Genomic DNA, 27,193 nt, shown 5'->3' on the forward strand with positions numbered 1-27,193 from the left:
ATTTAGCAATTCATTCGCACAAGGTATACCTTATACTTATACCTTATTTGTCACTGTACATCAAAGATATCTTTGACAGGTTTCTTTTACACCATAATATATGATGGCAATTTCCACAAACAAAGAAAATAAATGTACTGGAAAAAAGAAGTAGTGAAACACTCACCTCTTGAACTAATGGTTGCTGAAATAGTGGAATTAGTGGATTAGTCCTTGGTATGTCAATATGAATCTGCAATGTTAAAGTATAGAAGTTTTATACCGGAAATATCAATCACCGATAGAAAATAGTATGCGATTATACGATTATCATTCTGAAAATATGTACATGTCTAAAATTTGCCACATAATTCAGTGTCATTAATCCCTTTGCTGCTGAGGGCTCTCACGCTTTTTCTGAGGTAATTTTTTCACATTTGCACTCGTCACATTTGAACACTAATATTGTTTTTATATGGTACCCAAACAAATTATACCTTGTTTTTTTTCAGACGACTATATTTTCATCAAATACCATTATTCTTTTTACTCATTATGACAGAAAAAAAAAACCCACTAAAAACACAAAAATGGTCAAAAGGATGAGGATGAATGGTACTCATCCTAAGCACTGCAGGGCTTTGAAAAAGAAAAAAAAAAAAAAGGGGGGCAAACTTACTTAAATGTATGCCCCTAATGCTGCCCATCCACTAGTAGACCATAAAAACGACAGTACGATTACGACATTGTAATCGTGCTGTCATTTCTATGTCTGATAAGCCTACACTGAACGAGCAGTCGTTCAGGGAAGGCTCAATCAATCATCTGGCAACATGCTGAACCTGACGTTATTGTCAGGTTGACCAGCATGTTTGCCCGATGATTGATGTCCGAAACAACCATCGGGCGTGCGCATCCTTGGTCGTTTCCGACTATAAAGTGCCCGATAACGATGTAGTTATCGTGCAATCGCCTGTTAAAATCGCTTAGTGGATGAGCAGCATTAAAGTTGCTTGGTTATGGGGCTGCAATAAAGTCATTAAGTCCCAACATTTACTGGGTATACATTGCATATTTTTTTAAAGCCAGAATATAGGAAGGAGAGCATTAAAAAAAACTCTCTCCCTCACCCATCCAGGCACCCAGCCTCATGGGTACCCTAGGTGGATATCTACTTCAAATATTAGCAGATCATGTGTGATCAGAGTACAATCATATACAAATCATTCTGAAATCTAAAGATGGGGATATATCTTTACTATCACGGCTTCAATAAACTTAGGCGCCAGAGTCCCAGGTGTGTGACCTGGACAGGAATGGAATAAGAAATGAGTCTTACAACTCTCAAGCGTGAATACCCTGTTTATCCATCCTGTGGCTACCCTGAGATTCCTTCTTACCTTTTCCAATGTTGGACATCCTTCTGCTGCCCGGTGGTTCTGCCGGGCTCTGGATCTCCGTTGTGCCCTCCTATGCCTGTATTGCCACCAGAAGCCAGACCACCATTACTGTGACCTCCTGCTTGCTGGCCGCAGTTTTGTCGGACTCTTGACACCCAGCGGTTCCTGGCCCTGGATTGTTCTGCAGTGCCTCTCCGATGCCTGCTATCCTCTAGAGGTTGCTCCTGTGTTGGGGACTACAACGCTAGCTTGTCAGTATCCTCCCCGCCTGCTGCCATTTTAGAAGTTTGTAACAGGTCCCTGTGTAGATCCTGTTGATGCTGCTGGGGGTCACTCATTGTCCCAGAGTTCCATGGTTCCCGTCTTCCTCCTGCAGTTGAGACTGCAGTTTCTCCTAGCGGTTCCTAAGGTGCTGGATTTGCTGTAATATCCTGTATTCACATTGACTACAATACCAAAACTTTTCTCCTAGTTTTCGGCTCCACTATTTCTAATGGAATCAGTATGAAATACTGCCAGCACCTGGCCGACAAAAGCAGAGTCCCCGACAACGCTGGAAATCCCGATAGTCGCTAAGGTAAGTATAAACTAACCTAACCCTCCTTAGGGGTGCCTAACCTCCCCCCCAAGTGCCTAACCCTAGGTCCCCCCTGGGAGTGCCTAACCCTCCAGGGGGGGGTGCCTAACCCTAAGTGCCCCCCCGGGTGCCCTAAACTTAACCCTCCCCCCCTGCAGCTGTCCAGTCGCGGCGCCTGGCATCCCTTCGATCGGGATGCCGGGCACCTGTCTCCCGGCGTCGGGGAAATTGCAGGCGTCTAGATATAGACGCCCGGCATTTCACCCTCGCCGTGATATGACAGTCGGGAAGCCGGCTGTCGGTATTAAGGCAGCCGGTTTCCCGATTGTATAACTTTCTAATATACTGTTCAGTGCTACCCTGTGAAATTTTTCTGCACTTACACCTGCAGATTCTTTGCTGAACTTATCCCATTCTGGAGCCCGTTTCACCTGTTGCCTCGGCTCCGTTTTGGCCTAGTCTCCTGTTTAGTGCTATCCTCCGGACTGCTGCTGTACCCTCTATGTATACCATGAAGAGACGCCTTCTGGCCATTACAGACTCTGGAAGGAGAGTGGCAGCTCAGGTGGTAGAGCTGCATGCTGAATTATATCTTTTACGTCAAGCTCTGCCACAAAAGCAGGTTGGGATTGCCGAGGTGGAGAGTGCCGCTTCCACCTTTATGGACTGTAGCGCTCCTGTTATTGCCCAGCTGGTCCTCTTTGGTATCTCAGAGGGTTAAGTACCCAGAAGACCTTGCAGTCATTGAAAGAGGTTTTTGCTACAAGCTCATTTTCTTCTCAGCTTGCCATTTGTCTCCGCAGTCTCCTTTGTCAAAGAGGCCCTCTGAAATTTGTTGCAGAAATTCTCCATTATTTGGATCTTGAGGTTCCTTTTTGTCTTCACAGATTTGCAGTCTTTGAGGAGTTTGGTGGTCGGGTGGTGGTGGTTTTCCCGAATTTCTCTTGGTATGTGTCAACTCACATAACCCGAGGCAGGATGACCCTCCCTGACTGCTTCATGTGCATATAATATCCTATACCCCGATTTGGTTTATGTGCATTTGACTTATTGTCTTTGATTGTATCTAATATGTTTTGTCATTGCTCAGTTCTTTAAATTTTTTGAATTTACTTGAAAGTTCGTATACAATCCTGTATACGCATTTGTTCTTCTCCATTAGTACTTCATTGCCTATATTTTTTATTATTTTTGGGAGTCTCTTGTTGACCCTTTGATCCTTGCTGGATACACCATGACCTGGTACACGGTAATAGTTACTCCTGTGTTTTCATAGTGTACAGTAGTTAAGGGGGTTGTTAGGGGATCCAGATACGCCATAAGTTGTGGGTATGATCATATAAAGGTGGGGGGAAATGGAGGTGGTGGTTGTTGCCTATGTTATCTACAGTGTGTTTTGAAGATAAAGGCTAGTAGATATTTGCTCGCTTCATGCCAGCCTTGTTAGGTGCTGGGGTATGGCTGCATTGCCATGATCCTGTCTCAGAATGGCATCTTCAGGTACCCACTTCAGTACTAGTACATTATATGGGGTATTAATATTTGTATGTTTTGTGCATTACCCAATAGATATACTTTGAGTTACAGACTCTCGTTTTGTGCTTTATTTAATAAGTTAGATTTTTTTTTTATGTGGCCGGTCACAAATATTATCCTTTTTTTTTTTTTTTTTATCTGGTTGTCCCCTGTGATGTCATTAGCCAATATCAACCTGCACTGCAGAAAAACAGAGCCTGGCGTGGGAGAGGGCACAACGTTTACGATTTCCCCCATCTTAGCACCAACACACGAGAGGGGAATGCCCTCTTTCGAAGAATATGCCTTTTTAGTGTTGATCACCAGACAAATAAATAACACCTTTGAGTATGATAGCTTTAAGTAGTCCAGAGATGGGGGTTCTAATGTCCAGATATTTTACATCCTGGTATGAATAAACGCAGGGGTCCGCTCAATTGATGCAGTAGGATGTATATTTGTACAAAATGGTATCATCTAATTCCTTATGCATTTCAATAAAACATGTAAAAAAGAAGAACCATGCATTATGATGTTCAAGTGCCTATTTTATTAGAAAAACCTGTGTGTTTGACATTTTCAGGTTTAAAGAAAAAAAAAAATGGATATGGAAAAAAAAAATAAAAATAAATAAAATTACCCTTGTTAACTCTCTTTCTTCGAAGTCCATAGGGTCCCCAGGGAGACAATGGGGGTGTAGGTGGTACTTGGAGGACCGGACACCAACAGCAAAGCTTTTTTCAATCCCAGGATGCTGCGGGCCTTCCTCCTAAACCATGTCCACAGCCTGAAGGCAACTCCGTTTTGTTAACAAGCCCAAGGCAAGAGCAGGATAGGAGAGAAGGAAGACTGGTACACTGAAGAATCACACTCACACAGAGAAGGAAACAAGTGACCAAGAGAAGAAACCCATAGAAGCCAGGTGCGTCAGGGCAGGTGCCCTGTGGACCTCGAAGAAAGAGTTAACAAGGGTAAGTTTTACCATAACTCTCCATTTCTTCATCAGGGCCCATAGGGCTCCACGGGGAGACAATGGGGACATCTCAAAGCAGTTGTTCAAGGGCGGGGACCCTCCTGAGCTCTGACCCACGGACTTTCCCTGTGAGGTATCTTTCTATTGTTCTCCCGCGCTCTCTCATCCGAGTCCTAGTCTGTGACTCCCCCTGCAATGCCTGAGAGTAACAGGGATGAGACTTTGTTCTATTCTCAGACAGCAGAAGCTGTCATTGTGTACTTACCATTATTGTTTGTATTTTTTTTTTCATATACATTTTCAGTTTCGGGATATCACTTTGCTTCTCATAGTGCAAACTCTGCTGATATTATATGGCAATTTAATATATGCATTTATTACTACTCTAAGGTGTTCTTTACCTAGCATATCTGCTAAAACCAATATGAGTTAACATACTTGACATAAAAGTCCTCCCAAGCACAATCCTCTTAGTGATAAAGTCTGTGTCCCCATATAACTATCAGCAATGTCAATATGTGTACTGATATTTACAATATATATCCCTCACTCATCTACAGGGGACACAGATTTCAAAGCTGCTGGATTATCCCAATAAGTCATCTTTCTTAGTTATCATAGTGTGGTTTCTTACAATATATAATGGTTTCTGACCGAGTATCATTTATGTATATGTCGATCACAACAGAGATCTAATTAAAAACTACTATAGTTCGCCAGATATGTACTGTATGAAGTAATCATAAGTGCCTCCCTGTAGATTGAATTAGGGTTAATTAGAATATTCATTACCCTTAATAGGAGCTGATTACTCATTGAATTTTTATAAATAATAAATACTCATTTACACTTCAAAGGACGTTTATATTGTTTTTTTTTTGTCCTTAGTAGATTTCTATGTTATATCTACACATCACTCTCTGGGGAGAACTTCCTTTTAAAGGTATATATTAAACGTTAAGTTCTATTCATACTAATCATTCCATCATCATCCATATATAAACAATTATCTGTCATAAGAGTGCCCCTACAAAGGCATATTTGTCCTTTTCCTCTGCTTCTTGCAGAAAGTACTTTTATATGTGTTTAGCACAAACCTTTAGGGTGCACCACCAACTTAGTGTCATCCACAAATTTTTTATTGTGATGAACCATGATGTTGGTATCAATTATGCAATAGCAATTTTCCATTCATTTCAATTGTATTACTAGTGCGTACTCACAACTTTGTCAACCACAGGGTCCCTGGCCATAGTATTCTGTCCCCTGTGCCAGTATATTATACCCTGGTGGTCTAGTGAAGTCCCGGACGAACCGGTGTCCACATTAGCGCCTCCGGTCTGTCTCCTGAGGACAGAGGTAAGACTGCGTATAAACGCGCCTTACCTGTCCCCTTGAGTCCCGGCTGCAGTCTAGGGTTCGAGGAGCCCTGCTAGCTAGGTCCCCCACCGAGAGTACCTAGCTGAGGGCTGGAGTCGCAGCACTGTGGAGGGGTGATGGAGCAGCAGTACAGACGCCCAAAGGATTGTCTAGCACTGGTTGCTCTATTATGAAAAAAAAAAATATATAAAGCTTGGGTTGCTTAATAGCAGCCCCACTGTTCTAACGGTGATCCAGCTCCTACCGGACACCAAATAGGAGTTGCCTTCAGGCTGTGGGCGGGGTATAGGAGGAAGGACCGAAGCATCTTGGGATTGAAAAAAAGCTTTGCTGTTGGTGTCCGGTCCTCCAAGTACCACCTACACCCCCCATTGTCTCTCTGTGGAGCCCTATGGAACCTGAAGAAAGGTAAATTAATGTCAAAGAAAAAAAGTCACAATGTATTTATCTATAGTAGTCAGAAAAAAAAAAAATTGGCTATTATTGCACTTTTTGTGTAGATTTGCCACGCGAGGAGAAATATTTTCTGTAAATTCAAATTCTTATAAAAAAAACAAGGTATGACTTGAATTGGTAAGGTATAATTACGAATCATAATAATGGAATGTGACTTAAAAACAAACATTTTAACCACGTAATCAATATATACTATAATATTCATGTATTTTTATAAATTAAGTATGCAGAATAAAAAATCACATAACTCTGGCGAAAAAGGTAATTTACAAAAAGGTCAGATTAGTCTTTCATAAAATTATAGAACAAAATAAAAAAAAAAAGATAAATTATATATATCTGTATGTATGTAAAATATATAGTCAGAACTCAACTAGAAAACATTCAGTACCTGTCGATATGTATCTTGATGATGCTCCTCATTCCGGGAATCATAATACTGTTCAATAAAACCAAAATATTCTGCGCGTTTCCTTTCAAGTGTCAACTGCCGCCTTTCCTTATTGGCAGGAAGATAGCCCTGTAGAAGGTCGAAAATAGAGTTTACTGCTCTAAAAATCTCAAATAGTCCGATAGTGTTCACATTCCCGAAGGAGCTTTGAAGAAAAAAGAAAGACGAAAGAAGAAGACCCAAGAAGAGACCAAGTTTTCTAAAACTACTGTATGGCAAACATGATGCCTGCTACAAGATTATAGTGCTTCTAAAGCTGGGTACACACTGGAGCGATGGGCATTCGTTCCAACATCAGAACGAATGCCCTTAAACTGGGATTGTCTGTACACACTGGAACGAGTTAACGAACGACGGAACGATCACTGTTCCGTCCTTCATTAACTTACTACAGGTCGCTAGCGATATCGCTAGGTTTGATGTGCAGCATATTAAAGCTCGAATTGGAGCAACGGGTGTGTTCTAGGCCGACTTGACCTTAGTCAGCGTCACAGTTGGTCACTGTACTTAAGGTGGAACAGCAAAACATACCGCCTGCTGTTGTCCAGGAACTTGTGGACAGTGTGCCAACAAGGGTGTCTGCAGTTATCACTGTACGTGGTGGACCTACAAAGTACGGACGTCAATAAAATCTTGTTTATCTATTTGCCGTCAGTTTCCAATCACTTTTGTCTACATAGTGTTCCAACATTGCCATTAGATCAGCCAACGGAACCATTTTCTGACAGAATCATCATCAGCTATGCTCGATATTCTATTTCTAAAGATGTTTTGTCATAAAAACTTTTCCCCCGCTACATTCATTAGATTATCGTAATAAAAAGGGCTGGACAGCAGGAGCTTGCCAAAGAAGCAAGCAAAGCTCCACTCCTGCAAGTCAAAGAAAAAAAATTTAAAAATGATTTCCCTAATTATTTGTTTTAAATATTGAATTAATTGATTATGAAGCACATCAAATATTACAGTACATCAAACATTGTGAGGGCAAATTAAGAAACATTTTGTATTGTTAATTTTTATGAAATATTTCAAACACAGTAACAAAGGTATAGTTAGTACCAAAGTGAACATAATCAAGAATTCCCCTAATTCTTAACCAGCATGGCACTTTCAGCCTGTTGGTTAGCCCAAAGTGTAATATTTTCTAATTTTAAATCAAAAGTATTTCTCGAACACAAAACCTGTACAGTATATATTAAAATCACAAGGGATATTGCCAGAATGGACAAAATAGTTTGTAGCTAAATTCCTGTGCACAGCTAAACCACTCAATTCAGTGAACAGATTGTCTACTGCAGAGTTCAAACTTTCTTGAATCACAGCTCCCCAGAGTATCAGCATTTTTTTACGGCACCCCTTAGCTAAACCTTTCTTATTGAGAAATTCGGTAAAATGATTACATTAAGTAAATTGTGCTTACCCGTCACAAGGTCAGATTTGATGAACGATGAACAGATGGAACGATTTTTACAACAATTTCATCAACGATGACTGATTGAACGATTTCTGACAGTATTAAAATTAAAATTGTCAAAATCTGACTGCAAATACAGTCGGTGTCAGAGATCGTTATCAGACATGCGGGAACGCTCATCGTTCTTCGATGTATGCCCTACATGTCAAAGATATGAACGATTTTTACAATAGTTATCATTCATATCTAATAAGAAATCTGACCGTGTGTATGCACCATTAGGTTCAGTTACCTGGTGGTAGACAGGGTTACGCTTCTGATTGCCCATCACAATAACCATAAATTATTTGATATGATCCTGAAACTCCAACCTGTGGCGCCAAGTTTGGGAGCCACTAGTCTATTGCAAAGTGCAGCTACAAGTTTTACTTATGAGGCTTAGAAACATAGAATTTGACGGCAGATAAGAACCACTTGGCCCATCTAGTCTGCCCCATTTTTAAACATATTACCTCAACCCTTATTGATCCTTACTTCTTCTTAAGGATATCCTTATGGCTATCCCATGCATGTTTAAAATTGCTCTACTGTCTTAGCCTCTACCACCTCTGACGGGAGGCTATTCCACTTGTCCACTACCCTTTCTGTGAAGTAATTTTTCCTCAAATTTCCCCTGAACCTCCTACCCTACAGTTTTAGAACATGTCCTCTTGTTCTAATACTTTTCTTTCTTTGAAGAATGTCTCCTTCTTTTACCTTGCTAAAACCCTTTATATATTTGAACGTTTCTATCACGTTCCCCCTAACCCTTCTCTGCTCCAAACTATACATATTAAGATATTTTAGTCTTTCCTGGTACGTTTTGTGGTGTAGACCTTCCACCATTTTAGTTGGCCTTCTTTGTACAGTCTCTAATGTATTAATAACCTTCTGGAGATACGGCCTCCAGAACTGAACACAGTATTCGAGATGAGGATGTACCAATGACCTATACAGTGGTATTATCACTTCTTTCTTTCTGCTACAGATTCCTCTCCCTATGCAACCAAGCATCTGACTTGCCTTCCTCATTGCTTTGTTACAATGTTTGCTTGCCTTTAAGTTCCTCTTCAGTAGTTTCTAGTATAGTGCCATTAATACTATATTTAGCCTTTGGATTTTTGAGACCCAAGTGCATGATCTTGCATTTTTTTACATTAAACTGTAGTTGCCACGTTCTTGACCATTCCTCTCACCTACCTAGATCAGCAATCATTTGTTTTACCCCTCCTGGTGTGTCTACCCTGTTGCATACCTTTGTGTCATCTGCAAAAAGGCAAAGTTTCCCTTCAATACCATTTTCAATGCCACAAATAAAGATATTAAAAAGCACTGGTCCAAGTACAGGTCCCTGAGGTACTCCACTGGTAACATTTCCCTCTTGAGATTGCACTCCATTCACAACAACTCTTTTTCCTATCCTGCAGCCATTATCGTATCCATTCAACTATCTTAGTATCCAATCCCATGTAAACACACACCTTTTAATATCCATTAGTAAATGTGATGAGAATGAGTAATTTTAATATGCTGATTTTGCCCTTTTCACTTTCACTATTTGGTGGAGTAGAGCTACTTAAGTTTTTGGAATTCACACACTATCTTCCGGCTTACACCTGTACACAGATTTTGGCCATCTTTTGCACTTACGACTCCTTGCATTTAGGAGGGGCATTTGTAGGTCCTGTATAGTATGGGGCGTGTTCATGTAAATGCGATCACCACTTCATTGCATTCCTTGATCCCTCCAATTGATAAAATATGAAATTAATCAAGAAAAAAAAATTTATTTTTTTTTCTTTTTTAAAGGTGAAGACATTTGAATAATATGAACTTTTTTTTTCATATATGTAATAGGATTTTACATGGCAATATGTTTTTATTAACCCTGTCGAGACACAGACGTTCTTATATAAATGACCCTCAGTGTACAAATCTTTTACTGTAAATGTAGCATTTACTACATTAACGACTGTCGGGTGTAGTATATCAGGTCCACATTCACCATATCGACAATCATGTCAACATTGCTGAAATGTTGACATGATAGAATGTCGTCAAACTGTATCTGATGGGTTAGTGGGATGTCTTAGCTGGTCCAGGTAGCGGTGGCAGTTTCCAGTGGTAAGGTGAGGAGCAGTTCCAGGCAGAGTCATCTGATGCAGGATAACAACTAGGGGTGTGCGAGCGGTGCTGTCGCGCAGAGCTCTGTGGGCTGTACAGTCACTGCCCCTGCATCTGGCTAACAGTGTGTCTGAAGTGGGCTAACCTCCCCATAACCCTCCTGTCCCGCAGCCATTGTGGTGTCGACTTGCTGATTGTTAACCTTATGACTGCATCGCACAACTGTATTATGTTGATATATAATGGATCATTTATGAAAAGTTTACAGTCTAACAGGGAAGTGATGATACAATAGAACAGTAGTTCACAAACTCGGTTCTCAGGACCCCACACAGTTCACTCTTTGCAGGTCGCCCAGCAGGTACACGGGTGTATTCATTACTCAGTGACACATTTTAAAGATCTACAGGTGTAGCTAACTATTTCACTAGCAACTATGTGAGGAGAACTGCAAAACATGCACTGTTTGGGGTCCTGAGGACAGAGGGCCTGATTCAGACCCGCTCGCAAGCGCTATACGCACGTTTTGGAGGCGTGGCGTGGGGGTGGTTTCACAAACGGAGGCGTTCCCATGCGAACGCCTACCGTTTGTGGGCGACCCCACTGACATCACCAGTGATGTCAGTGGGAGAGCTTCCGGCTCTATTAAGAGCCAGAAGCTCTCTGGGGCTTGCGGCCACTAGACCCTACCACAAGGGTCTCGTCGCAAGCCCGATGGTCTTAACCATCGTGACCATCATCCTGGCCGCTCGCTATAGCTATGGGTGGTCTATATATATATATATATATATATATATATATATATATATATATATATATATATATATATATATATATATATATATATATAGAGAGAGAGAGAGAGAGAGAGAGAGAGAGATATAGAGATATATATATCAGTGTATCCCCGTTTGGAGGTCACAGTGAGGAGGGCACCCGGTCCAGTTATACTATATACCTTTGAGTGCCGGATCTTGGAGAGTTTATAATATATATATATATATATATATATATATATATATATATATAGTATTCCAATATGCTAGCAAAAGAAAGCACTATCTTAGGAGTCATTATTGTGCAAATTAGGGGTTTCTACACAGGTATTACAGTAAAGCCGGGGTGGGGAACCTCCGGCCAGCAGCAGAGTCAGCCTAGTGTAGCTGCATCCAGGGCTCTTCTGTCAGCGGTGGCAGGTAGCGCAGCAGGGGAGAGGGGATGTCAGGATTGTCATCGGCGGCAGGTAACTGATAACAGCCCTGATCCCTTCCCCCCGCTGCGCTATCAGCGGCGGCAGGTAGCACAGCGGGGGGAGGGTGTGTGTGTCAGGGCTGTCATCGGCCATCAGCGGCGGGAGGTAGCACAGCGGTGGGTGGGTGCCAGGGCTGTCATCGGGCGGATTAGTGCAGGGGCTCTCTCCCTATCAGCGGCGGCAGATAGCACAGGGGGAGGGAAGGGGGGGGGTGGTGGTGGTGATCAGAGCGTCAGGGATGTCATTGACTGGAATGCAGGGCTCTCTCCCCGTCAGCACACGGGAGGGGGAGAATCAGGGCTGCCATTGAGCTGGTTAGTGCGGGGCGTGCAGGGTCTCACCCTAACAGCGTGGGCAAGCAGGCAGTGGTGGCACAGCAGGGAGTGTGTACAGTCAGTGCGGTCATCAGGCTGGTTAGGACTGAGAGGACCCCAGGGCTGCCTTATCAATCTGCCTGTCACACATCCAAAGGGACTGCCCCTGCAGACTCTGCCTGGCAACATACCAAAGAGAAGCAGCTCCAGCCATCGCATTAAGAGTGAGTTAATAAAGTTTTTAACCAAATATAGGAGGCAAATTTTTAAAGTTAATAATTTTGTATGGCCCCCGAATGATTTTCTAAAACTCCAGATGGCCCTTGGCAGAAAAAAAAGGTTCCCCACCCCTGCTGTAAAGTATGTAGCAAGCCTTCATAACAACTATAAAACACTGTCTGGTCAGGTCAGAAAGGTAATGTAAGTGCTTGTGCCCCTACACACACACACACACACACACACACACACACGGAATAGCCCGCAAGTTACGTGCAGTGGTGAGATTTCTGAGATGTAGTCTTGAGATTTAGAGCAGTAAATTTATTACTTTTAAAAAGCAAAATCAATATAGTTTTCTTTATATTGAAAAAAAATAGCTTCTTTAAAAATGTGGAGACTACAATGCCAAACCCTGCATGTTGTTATTACATTTGGGCCAGTCTGACAAGTGCTCCTTCTGAAAATCTGAATGCTACTCAGCTGGTAAAAATATTCAATTACATCTAGACACAAAATCCCCAGGAGTTCTCTATTCCTTCACATTGTTTGCATTATAAAGCACACAGGGGCTGTTTCAGCAAGAAACACAGTTGCTAAAATGCACGCAATCGGCTGATTGTTGTGTACTGCGCATGCATCGCAGTGCGCATGACCCAGCCACTGTGATCGGGACTACAATGACCATGCAGACTTATCACAGAGTGATTGACAGGAAGTGCCATTTCTGGGTGGTGACAGGGGAGTGGTCGGAGAAGCGCAGACATTCCAGTGCGTTTGAATACCACGGTTCGCAACATACGCGCTATAGCACGTTTTTACACGCTACAGGCTGTCGGGGTCCTGATTTAAAAAACTGCCTGGGTCCTGTGGGACGCGCTGCCTGTGTGCAGTGCTCAGGTTGCCAATCACCGTCTTCTCAACCAATAGCCGGCGGCGGCGTTTCCTCCTCAAGTCACCACCCACCACCAGACACCGGCCGGCCGACCACCTCGTCTTGTGACCAACAGGCTCCGCCCACAGCAATGGAGCAGCAGCAGCGTCAGCTGCATCCCAGCCAATCGCTTGCCATCTGGTTCTCCAGCCAGTCACTGCATTTGACTCTTCAGCCAATCGCAGCCTGCAGTGTCTTCCTTCCGCTCTCTCTCTGCCGCCAAATGCCCAGGAGCAGCAGCACCACAAGTCTACTAGGTGCTCTTCTTCCAGCCCAGGTCATTCTCCAGCGGTGCCTCTGCATCGTCTTCAGAGCACACTGACCCCAGGCACAGCCATCCTCCTCCACTGCAAAGGTGGGCAATGCGGCTTTGTGTACAGACAGCAAGCCAAATGAGATGCCTGCCTATACTCCCCTGGCCGTCATCTGTGCCCGGGGAGACAGTAATGCATACTGTATGTAGGCTATGACCTCGTATGGTAGGGATATGTAGGAGTGTCTCCCCTGCAGTAATGCGTGTTCCCTGTACCTGCAGGCCTCAATGAAGTTATTAACTGGGTTTGGTATATACTGGGAGGCTCAGTCAGCACTGGCAGTATTACTATAGCACTGCCAATAGTACCGTCTGTGCTTAAGCCCCTTTTTGCCCCAGATTCTTTCTACTCTTACCCCCAGTACTGCCTGTCCCTAAACACCTGCTTGCCCCAGCTAAAATCTAACACTTACCCCCTCCCTACCCCCAGTACTCTGCCCCTAACCAAATCCTTGCCCCCCAGTAATGCCGTAGCCGCTATCTACCTACCCCCTCAGTACTGCCTGCCCCTAACTCCATCTTTGCTCCAATGATGACCAGGCTGAATTCTAACCTTACCCCTAAGCACTGTCTGCTCCTAGTTTCATCCTTACCCCCCCAGCACTGTCACAACTACTGTCTGCACTTACCACCTTAATGCCTGCCCTTACCCCCCCTACCCCCACTTCTCCTTGTCTCAATATATGCAGCTTTACCACCAACTACCTCTTGACCTCAGCCCCCTCTACCCTAACTGCTACCTGCCCCTAGCATTGTTCCAGAATATATAATGGGTCCCAGAAAAAGTGGAATAGGACCCCAAATTTCCAAAGTAAGGGGTCTCTGGGACCCACAAATTTTTTTGCTCAGCACGATCACGGAACACCATTGCATGGGCATGCATAAATTAGCAACTGTGATGCCCAAGAGGCCTCATACCATGTGATGAAGTTAACAACTTCTGAGTAAGGTCAGACCTTCTGCAAGTGTGCGTGAGGCTGCGATGGTACTCGATTTAACCAATGTTTTCAGTCCTTCTAAACATTACGGATGTGTGTAAGGTATAGTGGGTGTCCTTATGTTGTGCTGCGGGGGCATTGCAATGAATTAGCATACTATCGCAGTTGACCTGCGCGCGTAATCGCTATTTCAGTTGCGTTCCGTAGTGAACCAGGCCCACAGAAAACTGGCCCAAAAAGCCACCTCTTGGAACCTCCAAGCTAGTGATTTCCCATTCAAATGTAAGTTTACTGTATTGTCAGTAGCAAAAGGAAAACGTCTGCAAAACATTATGGATAGCCTGACCTGTCAGCTGCCTGCTATCTGTATAGAGAACTTGCAATGGCAAACCTTGAGTACTGCAAGACATTTCTGAGAGGGGTCAAATAGGGAAATCTGTTACTGGATCCCATACATTTATAAAACTATAGCAGTTTGCTTCTTCTAGTATGCTTATGAAGCTTGACAATTAACTATACCTCTATAACTGCACAAACTTGCTTTTGTGTGTGGTTGTTTATAAGCAAAACCCTATTATATGCTTACTAAAATGCCTCAGTTATCCATAAGTTAAGAATGGCGAGTTATCAAATGAATTGGGTCAGAGCAGTCAATGCAAACCAGGATCCAATTATGTACAAGAATAAATGGACACCGTGTACCAGGCTATATATCCTATTGTTTGTGGTAAGCTGCTAAACAAAAAAGGGGGTGTTAACCCTTAGGTAATGATACAAAAAATATTATATTCAGCGCTCAACCTTTCTGAAAATACTTATACTGTACTTATTGGTTGGTACAGATGTGTAGCTTGATCCTGGATGGATCCTCATACAGTGATAATCGACAGATGGGTGCTTAGAATAAAAATGTTTACTAATATTGTGAAAACTCCACATAAAATACATATGGTAATAAAGCAATCATACAAATTGAAACAATGAAAACAATAACTGCATATGCAATATTCAAAAAAATGGCTTGTGTGGAAGTGCTCGCTGGCACTACCAATCAATAAACGTAGGTCAATCATAAGTTGTAGCGCACATCATTGGCTGTTCTGAGACCCTATTGCTGTAGGGGGATTGAATGTTAGTGTGGAAAGGAGAGATGAGCGGCGTCCCGCTTATCTCTTGGTGTAAACAGTTCAGATGAGGAAATTGATACAAGATGGAGTCAATAGTTCTTGTGGACTGATGGTTGCTTCTCTGTCTTCTGCTCAGGATGGAGAAGAACCACTCAGCCTAGGGTACAGGATCTCCGGATTGGGGTCGTTCAGGCTAAGGACGGAGCGAGTGAAACGTCTAATTAAAGACACACATTAATTAAATTCCACACAAATTAATTAATTTCCACACAAGCCATTTTTTGATTATTGCATATGCAGTTATTGTTTTCATTGTTTCAATTTGTATATTGCTTAATTACCATATGTATTTTATGTGGAGTTTTCACAATCTGAGTAAAACATTTTTACACTAAGCACCCATCTGTTAATTATCACTGTATGAGGATCCATCCAAGATCAAGCTACACATCTGTACCAACCAATTAGTACAGTATAAGTATTTTCAGAAAGGTTGAGCGCTGAATATAATATTTTTTGTATCAGGATCCAATTATCACTGGATACAGTGGATTTTAAAACCTGTTGCTATGTATGTTAGACAGTTCTAATAATTAAGGTTAAAGCAGGGGTGGTCAAAATAATGTAGAGATCAAGAGCCATTAGTAAGAACTTTTAAGAAGTCAGAGAAGATGTGCATACATGGAGATTAATTGAAATGTTGCATAAAAGCTGGATATCAGTAGTAAATGCTTCAAAATGGCTTCCTGGCTCCTATGATTTGTTTAGCCCTGTGAAAAATGTAATGCTATTGTTAGTATATTTCCCTCCTTTCGCCTACATATTTTCCTTCACTAAATGTTCAATTCATATTTTATTACACTTATTTTATATAATTACCATATGCTTTTTGGTGACAACTTGGCATTATGAAATACCAGATGCTAATATGCAATAATTAAGAGGTCTTCCTTTTCAGAGCCTTAATTTGCTTTAAAACAGACATGTCACATTAGACTCCTCTAACAGGCAGTGAAACTTTGTCACCTCTAGTACTGCAGCAGAGGACAGTCCACTAGCTTCAACATACCCATAATGCCAGAGGGAAAGGTAGACACCAGTTTGTAGCAGTTTATTTTACTATTATGCCATTATCGTAGTGCACTACAACATCAGATGTCAGTTTTCAAATGACAAGTCTACTTTAATAATATTAAAGTTCTACAAGGAGACCCACATATTAATTTTTATCGCTCATTCCTCCTTGATTCAGGCAACCCCAAAATGGAAGAACAGAAGTCTTCCAAGAAGACCTGTCAAATTTTTTGGGCTACTCAGGATTGGTCATGGAAACTGAAAAGAACAACTTTTTTTTTTTTTTACCTTAGAGAAATTGTGTTTTTAATGACCACAGTCTGCACAACAAAACACAATTAGTTTTCATTAAGAGCTCCATGCAGGGTTATTAAACTGCCAGCATTATGTATATAGTAACAACATATCCTATTTTCCTTCTCAGAAGCCTTACAATTATTCTTGGTTGTATGGGGAAGAAGAAGAAAACTCTCTTGTTGGGGGCACTCGAATGTAAAGGTTATAATAAGAATAATATATAAAAAATAACTTTTATTAGATATATTTTAAAATACCAAAAACAAGTCTGAGCCTGTTACTTATTGGCATTACTGTTGGAATAACAGCTATAAATTATCACAACCAGAACACGAACATACATAAAACGTAAGACAACATATAATACAATACTTATCACAATTGTGTGAAGCTAAGTGAAATATTACAAATAGGTCTATAATTCTCTGTCTCATACAATATTGAGACCTATATAAAACATTTACTAGTTCAATTACCTCATAATGTCGTCATAGCACAATGGCTAATCAGAATTGCGGCAGAAGCATACAAGGAAATCTTCTAGAAAAGAATGTGATAATAACCATACAATATTCAATATAGGTTACGTGAGATATCACAGCACAATAACACTGAACAGTAATCAGAGAAATACAATGATAAGGGGGTCAGATGAAATAATAGCTGACCCTGCAAATATCAAAATGAATATAAGTAAATCACAGGTTGTAATGAGAGGCAGATCACACGTAGGTCGCCTGTGATGCCACCCAGGTACTTGTAGACAGTAAGGTTATAGGAAAAAGTAAAGCTACTCCTTTATGTGGAGTTTACAAAATAGCAGCTGCTGCATGCCATTGTATAGCCATTGAATGGCATGTGAGCGTACTATAAAGGTACTCCCAGGGTAGGGAATAAGTACAATGAGTATCTGCTGTTGGACTGCGTTAAAAAGAAGGTCCTGGTGTAAACATTGCAGGAACCTCTAATAGGCGCACCCCAATGAGAGTACTCAGAGACAATAGTTATCGTAATGAAATAACACAGCATAGGTTTGCGATCTGTGCTGCTGCCAGTCATATACCAAAGGTAGTGGTGAGTGGTGGGAAACCAAGATCGCATATGCAGTGATAGGAAGAAAGAGTATGAGTGTAGCTGCACTATGGCTAGTACAGGACAAGTGGAGCTCTGTTGCCCTAAAGGTATTGCAGGGTCACAAACTTGTCTCTGTTAAATAAAGCCACTCAGTGCGCTAAAGAAAGTGTAGTATGAAAAGTACCTGAGCGCTCACCTCCAGGGAGCCGGTGTGTAGTATAGAAAATCTGCCGCTAGAAGAGCCTGTCAGTATGCTGCCATGACGAATCCCGCCTGTACACAGCCGTGTATATAAATCTATAATAATCTGTAGTTGCTTTATAAAAAGGTATATAAAATAGGAGTGCCAGAATTCAACACAAGGGTCAATTGCAGTTAGTCCTCTGGTATCACGTTAAGCATGCTACATCATTAACCTCAATATTTTATCATAAAATGAATCTTACCGACAAGAGTCTCCATGTAGTGGGTCGCACGTCCCGAGGAATCCCAGGCCAGCTACACTTCCTTAGATCATCTGTAAAGACATATTTGTGTCAATCGTAAATACTTCTGTCTTGCAGTTTAGCTCAGCCACAATAATAATAAGTTACTAAAACATGAATGTACATCACAGGTTTGATGGATTTTTAGAGCACTTCCTCTGTATACAGTAACATTACATAGTTTCATCAGTAAAGGCTTAAAAAAATAAAAAATAAATTAAAAGAATTATCAATGCACAGACATCATATTTCATTTGACTGAATTTGTTCTTTTGGAAAGTTTTGATTGCAACATATATGAGGGGAGATGTATCAAGCCTTGGAGTTAACTGTAGAAGTTACCCAAAGCAACCAATCAGCTTCTAACAGCCATTTTAAAGACTGTGCTAGATAAAGGCAGAAGCTGATTGGATGTTTTGGTCAACTTCTCAACATTATCTCTCTACAAGGCTTAATACATCTCCCCCAATGCGACTCATCCTGTCCCATTTATATTGTATAACTATCAACACACCTACCAGATGGCTGCTTATAAAAGGAATCCATTTCTATAAGGCCAGGCTAGACTGGTGACTTTCAGCAGGGAGAATCTCATTACATTAACTACCCAATAGAAAAAGCAATATTAAGGCATTTATAAGCGATTGATAGCAATGATTATACTAAAACACATCCACAGAGCTTTACCACAGAATTAGTTCAATGACACAACACATGCATTGTAACCAATAGATCCCTTGAGAATTAGTTGCACATCGCAGAACAAACTATGTATTACAGATCCTGTGACTTGTCCAGTGCGAGAGGGTCCAAAAAATCATATGACTAGAAATCCTAGTGTAAACCTAACATTAAGGGCTAGGCTATATGGGTAATTTTTCGTCTCACCATGTAAACTAATATTCTCATAACAAAAATCACTTGTTTTAGAAGGATTTCCAATATCATACTCTGTAGTCTAATCTGCTTCATCCTCCCAATGTTGCTATTTAAACTGCCAATTCCAAGAGTTTTAAGCAGGTACTACTTAATTGGAGAGAAGATATAGATATACTGTTCTTAAATGAGCTGTTCCAAGCTCCAAGTGATTTTTCATAACTGTGCAGATAATCTCTCAGCTTGCCCAATAACACCAAATCGCTACTCATGAGCTATAGTCAGTTAATTTATTGCAAACAAGTTAAGGGGATATCAGATTAATAACACTTGGTATAAGCAATTAAAGTATTACGTGTGCAGATGTGTTTTTTACGATTGTAAAAAAATACTAAAAAAATAAATAAATAAAAAAATGGAGGTATTGTTACCTGGTGCTATCAGGCCAAAAATTAGCTCTTTGGTCCCTCATTCTCTCTCCTCAGGAAGATCTCATAGTGCCTAATTATGAATATCTGATGCTGCACCATTATATACATACAATTATTAGATATAGGTCATTAGAATTGGGGGGCGGACTTAATTTGAAAAACGGTGCTCCTACGACCTGAAGGCACCATATTGGAACGATTTATAAAACTCTAGATTAAATCAAACATACCCATCGAGAGCAGTCTCCTCTATGCCCACCAACGTCGCGCCAACTATAGCAGCACAGCCAAACAGGTTTTACCAAGACATGGGAACGGGACTTGCAACTAGAAATAGATGAGGTTTTATGGGCCGATTCTTGCCTTAACACATGCATATTCTCACAGTCTATTGGCTGTAGAAACAATACAAAATTGTAATGCCAAGGTAGAGATGTCCTACCATCCTAAGCAAGATGTCCTATGGTGTATCCAACGCCTGCTTGAGATGCGATCGTGACCTGGGCACACCACTGTACTTCTGGTGGACATGCCCATGGTTATAATAGGAGATGACAAACCTGCTGAGACTGGTTTATTGCTGTTGAAAATTAGACACCTCCATATCTTACTTTAAGAAACAGTGAAGTACTAGTTAAGTGGAAGTTTACAAAGGTTTTCGAATATGTACTGTATATGAAAGGTGTAAGACATGTATAGATTGTTCCCACCCTTCACATGCTGAACAGAAATCCTTTACATTCACTGATGAAAGACACCAACTAAGTAAAACAATATGTCTATAGAATGGGACTCAAACACTTGGCCCATGCCATGCTTTCAATAGGCCTAAGTTAGTAAAGCATTGACCCAAAGCACAACAATATAATTGGCATCTTGATGCTTATGTGTAAAAAGTCACTATGAAGATTACCTAATTTTTTTCATAAATGCAATTCCATTAGGTTACTAAATCTCACCAAGATCAGTGCTCGAGCAGGAAAGCAGTTGTCTGAATTTTTCAAGACGAGTCTTTTCTCTGAGTGTCACAGACGGTGCTCCAGATGCATTCTGATCAGATATCCTTGCCACAAGGGGGATAATAGGGCGGAAAGGAAGGGAGTGAAGTTTTTGGAGTGGCTTCCTCATTAAGGAGACATCTAAAAGACATGGATGAGAAAAAGTAATTAAACATAACTCTCAAGTAAAGAAATTGAGTTTAATATAGACTCACTTGTAAAGAAAACTAAATTAAGCACTGCTCCTCATGTGGTATGGATAGTATAAATCTAATGTGTTTCTGAAAATAGTAGTAAAAAAAAATAATTTTACAATGCAGTGAAAAACATTGTTTTGTGTCCTACAATACGTTTACCAGTTAGGCAGGTGTCATTAATGTTTTTGGATAGCACTTATCTAGAAATTCATAACCTTATATTCAAACCATTACAAAGCTTGTTTAGGGATCCATAGCTTCAAATTTACAACTGCAAGCACTGCATGCAGCATTTCAAGGCTCCGCTTCAATGAGACCAGGAAACATTTACCACTGAAAGCTATAAGTTACTAAAGTTTCTGAACACTGTTCATCTGAATGTAGACAGTATATCAAACTGAAGTTGCTGGACTAATAGTCAACAGTAGTTGTAAAGTTGTAGCATAATTAAAGTTTATAAATATGTTTGAAAGATTTAATTTTTTCTCTTTTTTTAATTCATGTAAAGAAGCTCAGAGATCATATCAAACCTATATTACATGGACAAGAAAACTCCCCCAATACAATGGTACTTAATATCAGGGAGTAATAATATCCATGTGGAGTGCAAGTCTCTGCATCCCAGTCTTTTATGAGGAGAAAATGGGGGTCATGGAGGAGGGTTTACAATACAAATTCCAGGAGGATATTCTATTCACACTTCCCATGCCATATAGAACTTATTTGTACAATCTCCATCAATGCGTACCATTTTATGCAATGGTAGAGCTTTATTAAGGAGGGTATACTAGCAGGAACGTGGGTTTGGCTGTCAACAGCTCATATCAACTGTTTTAACCACAGAAAGGAGAATCATTGAAGCAAACAGCATGCACAATTTTTTGTACTCTCCGTTAAATCTTTCTCAGAGTCCTTCTGGAGGATCCTGTACACCATGTGTGTTCGGTAAGGGCATCTAGAAAGCTAGCACATAGTCTGATTATGCTTGTATGAAAGCTCTCAAAAGGATAGGCAGTCATCTTATTTCTAATATTCACTTGTTTTGTGTGTTTGTCAGTCTGTCCGGTTTTGCATTCGGACACCTCTGCAGCTATTGGGATGAAATCAACGCGAGCTGTTCCTGTTGGATCCTGGCCAGGTTTTAGAGGAGTTAGGGTCCCGGGAGGACCTCCCGTTGGTGTACACTGGGCACAACTTTGACCCAAAGAGCCTATTCTGGGTCTTCCACTGGATGGCTTTGGGTGGAAACTACACAGAGGGGTGGCAATTGGTCTGGGATGCTAATGGAGTGGTTGGGGTCCTGGTCAGACCCCACGGTGGAGTGTGCCGGGCAGAACATTGACCCAGGGAGTCTGTTCTGGGCTTTTCACTGGATGGATTAGAACAACATCACATAATAAGACTTAATAACCTGAAGATTTAAACCCGGCAATGCCGGGTACTTCAGCTAGTAATAAAAAAAATAGAAGTATATGTAGCTCTTAGAGATGACAGGAAATCAAAGAAAACATAGGGCAGGAACACTGTTCCCCAGATGGACACTGAGAAAATTTAACTGAGTACTATAAAACTGGTTTTCTCTCATCCATCAACGTTCACCATGAAGATGTTCCAAAGCCATACCTAGGGGCTGACGACACACCAGCTCATCTGAGGCTCCATGCCTGGTAGCCCATGATGCACAACCAATCCAGTAGAATTAAGCTGATCAGCCATTATATATCTCATAAATAGCTAGCAATCAGGCTATAACCTGCTTTGATGCAGGCCACCCCCTTTCCTGTACCTCATTTAAACAAAGTAATAAGATCTCAGGAAGACAGACTGTGTTCTCCTCATTTAAATACAGCACTTGCCTAGTCCAGCAAACCAACTGATCTTGCTTAGTGGCAGCTTCTGAAAAATTAAACCGTGGAAAAACAATCTACTAATTTAAAAGGAAACTGGGTGCAACCTTTGGTTGAAAAGATGGGCAAGTCCAAAATACTGCCAAATTGTCATGGAATAATAGAAAAGGGGGCCTGCTAATCAACTGCTAATGCAAGTAATTCCTAATAGAAATTCTACCTTCGATGTCAGTAGATGCACCTCAACTGACTCCAAAGGTTCAAGGGTGGAGTTGTGGAAATGAAGAGCTGCTAAAAAAATTCTAAGATCCCATGAATTTAAAAAAAGGAACACATGGTGGCTGCACATTACTCCCTACCAAAATATTCTTACCTCAGAGAGATCAGCTAACTTCTTCTGAAAATAAACAGATAATGTGGATACCTGAACCTTTAAGTAAACCAGGCAGTGTCCCTTATCGAATTAAGGAGCTCATTCAGACCAGCTCTCTAGATGCATTCGCGTGCTCCCTGCATATGCAAATCCAGCGCACAGCCAGCAAGGCGGGCAATCGCACGGCAAGGCATTAGCAAGCCCACCATGTCTTGACGCGCGATCACTTAAGGTATGCAGACGCCCACTTGGGCATGTCATCTCCTGGAAGAGCTTGAAAACATTGGTACATCGAGCACCATCGGATGCGATCGCAACGCTTGAGGTGAAAGCCGTAAGCACTGCAATCAATTCAGAGTGAAATCCCACCAAGTGACGTGAACTATGACGTTGCCTTTTAATTATGCACACCTTTGAAACGGCATTGAAACACTCAGGCACGCCTGCATTCGCACCTCCACTCCCGTTTCCAGTGCCCAACCCCTGTCACCACCCACAAACAGCTTCTCCTGTAACTCACTCTGCTGGGCAGTCTGTGCGCAGCGAGCGAATGCATCCCGATCTCTCGCACTAGTTCGCACACATGCATTGCGATGCGTACGCATGTGCAGAAAGCTACTATCGGCCAGCTACGAGCATTCGCATCATAGCGAGCGGGTCTGAATCAGCTCCTAAGATTTCAAAAAAGAATGACTAGAAAAAATAAAATTAAAAAAAGGTATTCACCAGATTCCTCTTGCACCACCACACGTCAACCTTCCAAATTCTGTGATAGATCTGTATAGAAGAAGTCTTCCTAGCCCTAATCACGGTGCAAACAACTTTATTTGAAAAACCATTGACCACTAGTATCCTGGCTTTAATAGTCATGCCATCAAAGTTACACGAGAAAGGTCATAGTGCAGAAACGGGCCCTAGAGACAGTAAATGTTCCTGAACAGGGAGTCTCCATCACAGGCAGCTTCTCGTGGCTACAATATCGGAGTTCTTGGACCTTCTTGGCCATTCTGGAACGTCTAGTATAACTGGGATTCTGCACCACTTGATATTTCAGAACCCGAGGGAACATTGGAATAAGAGGAACTTGATATATCCCAGGCGAAAATTCCACAGAACAGAAATAGCATCTATTATAGCAGCCAATAGAACCCAGAACCTGGAACAAAAGCGGGTCATCTTATGACTGATGGATGCAGTCAGGTCTATATCTGGTAGTCCTCACCTTTCCACTAAAGCAGTGTCTCTCAATCTCAGTCCTCAGGACCCCGAATAGTTTATATTTTACAGACCACCTAGCTGGTGCAATGGTGTATTACCAACATTTGATCAACAGGTGACCTGGAAAACATGAACTGTTAAGGGTCCTGAGGAAAAGGTTTGAGAACCACTGCACTAAAAGACTAAAAACCTTGGGATAGAAGGACCACTCTCCATTGAGTATAGTGCTCCAATTTAAATCTTCTTCCCAAATTTTTTTTACGGGAATGAATATTGCCGTCATTGACAGCACAAACCTCTCAGTCCAGGACAGAATCTGGAGGTCTCTCATATAGCTAGGGCATGGCTTGTACCCCCCTGATGCTTGATATATTTCACCGGTGGTGTTGTCCAATTGTGTTTGAACTGGTCTTCCTTTTAAAAATGTCTGAATTCTTCATAGTGCTAACAAAATTGCTCTTCATTCGAAAATATTTATGGGAAATCTTAACTCTTCTGCGGGCCAAAGACCCTGCTTCCGAAGATGCAGAACTACTGCTCCCCTGGGTCACATTTTCTCTTTTTTAAACACCATATCAGAGCCTGTCTTGTGCCAAAGATAAAATGATTATCTGTAGATCGAGATAAATACTGGACACTGACCAATTGCTCAGAATATATACATTTGGAATTTGACAGAGTGCAGTGTACACATATTGCACTGTTTTGAAGGCAACAACAATATTTCCCCAGAAGCTTGAATACTAGACAGATTCCCCCAGTTTAGCAGTCTGCCTACCAAAGCTAACAGATTCCCCATTTTTTTCTTCCTGAAGGAACACCCTCTGTAATTGTGTCCAGTAACACCCTCAGAAATCTCATTTTCTCTGTGGGAACTGTTTGACCTCTTGTAATTTATTATTCAACTATGGGACTCCAGGAGTTCTGTTGTTCTTTGGAAATGTAACGCTGTAGATCCTGCTTTTATTAGAAGAATGTCTAGCCAAGGAATAAATATTACTCTCTCATTACAGATTGGACCATTGAAAATTATGAAGTCCCAGGGGGCGATTCAATTGTTTTGGGTGCCCATTAATTATTGTGCATGTCATGCAAAATTAGACAGGGTTTAGCAGTGTATAGCAGCTTAAACCGCCTAAAGTCTTTGTTAGCGACCAAACAGTGGACTTTTCTGCTCATCTCCTCTCGCCCGAACAGAGCAACGATTAAATTGCTCAGTCAGATGCCCGGCACTGACAGCCACCGGCACTAACAACTGAATCGTCCCCTCTAGTGTAAATCTGAGAAGAGACTGATGATCCTCCCATATCAGAATGCGCAGGTAAGCATCCTTTATGTCTAAAGAGGAAAGGCATTATCCTCCTACCATACCACTGATTACTTAAAGACTCCATCTTGTACATGACTACCTGAAGCAAACAGTACTATCAAACTACGGGGTATCTTCTCCATTTGCCATATCTGTAGCCTAAATAGGGTAAAGAGCAGAATCTATTTGCTACCTGGAGTTTTTTTTAGCCTTCACAAAAGGTACCCCAACTATTTCCAATAACTGAGACGATGGAAAGGAACACCCTCTACTCTTTACCTTCGGGTCATTCTGTGTCAAATCAACACACTGATTTTACCTCACCAGCTCAGATTTATCCTCCCACCTTTAAATTTTGACCAACATTTAATATTAGTATAGACTATTTCCAGAATTTTTTTTTCACTTTTTTGTCGATGCACTTGATAATCGTGATAAAAAATTTCAGTTTGAATTTGGTAAAAGTTTTTCCTCACAAAGCCTATTGTGTTGTATATCATAGGAAAGGGCATAAAAAAACACAATAAATGACACCACTCTCTAGCTTAATTAGGAGAGCTGCTATGGCAATTTGAAAATATGCTGGTTGTGCATTTATGACTGATTTTTGAAAACGTTACATATTTTGGAAACGGCATGAGATATTTAAATAAAATTTAGTATTTTTCTTAGACTACATATATACTCTCCATATACCAAATTTGAACAAAATCTGAGCTAGTGAGTTAAAATTTTAACAACAAGTGTGTTGATTTGACACGGAATGGCCCCTACTTAAAAAAAAACTAATCTGAGGCTCTTTCCTCTGTTAAGAACATGTCGAACTAAAGACCGCAAATCCATTTTGTGGCTAGAACCTGACACTTCCCAAATGGAACATCTCAAGGAAAAAAAAAAAAAAAACACAACAACAAAAAAAAACAACTTACAATACATCTATGCTACTATCCTTGTAGTACTTAACTCAAAATTGAGTAGTGGGATATAGGGGAGGAGCTTATATAGAAGCATAATTAAACTAAGTGCTATTTTTCTGGACACCCTTATCTAAGCCCCATGGTGTACATTACCCCCAGATGGGAGGAGAAAACATTCATCATAAGTTTGCAATCTGGTGCAAACTTTGATATATATTATATGGAAGAAAGATCCATCAGTTATGTAACAGCAGAAACATGTTCTTTGAAGAGGAGGTACTAGCATGTAAATGCATTAGTGGGAAGAAAAACAAGAGATATGGTAAGAACTTACCTTTGTTATCTCTGTTTCTACGAGGTCCATAGGGTCCACAGGGTTGATTTGGATCCACGGGCACCATTCAGTTAAAGCTTTGCTGCTCCCAGGATGCACTGGGTCCATCCTCCTATATACCTCACCCTAGCCACAGGCACCTCAGTTGGTAAGTAGCCAAGGCCGGAGGAGATAAAAACCGAGAGAAGGAAGACTGGAACACACAAGAACCATACTCACTGAAAGGGAGATGGAAAACCGGTGACCAGCCACATAGCCCATTTGAAGCCAGGTGCGTCAGGGCAGGCACCCTGTGGACCCTATGGCCCTCGTAGAAACAGAGATAACAAAAGTAAGTTCTTACCATATCTCTTGTTTTCTA

At 41.3% G+C, this 27,193-nt stretch overlaps 1 protein-coding gene across 1 annotated transcript in view; it reads right to left on the bottom strand.

The window, feature by feature from the left end:
• The window catches only part of TBC1D22B (TBC1 domain family member 22B), a 133,202-nt gene that overhangs the window by 69,040 nt on the left and 36,969 nt on the right, over positions 1-27,193 (bottom strand). The window contains exons 4-7 of the mRNA XM_088482443.1: positions 20,599-20,778; positions 18,294-18,364; positions 6,672-6,800; positions 167-232 (exon numbers count right to left, since the gene is read on the bottom strand). Of these exons, the coding sequence (XP_088338569.1) occupies positions 167-232; positions 6,672-6,800; positions 18,294-18,364; positions 20,599-20,778 (446 nt within the window). The remainder of the gene's footprint in view (positions 1-166; positions 233-6,671; positions 6,801-18,293; positions 18,365-20,598; positions 20,779-27,193) is intronic.

This window comes from Taudactylus pleione, unplaced genomic scaffold (assembly GCF_031769625.1).
Source record: "Taudactylus pleione unplaced genomic scaffold, aTauple2 ptg000288l, whole genome shotgun sequence".
NCBI lineage: Eukaryota > Metazoa > Chordata > Amphibia > Anura > Myobatrachidae > Taudactylus > Taudactylus pleione.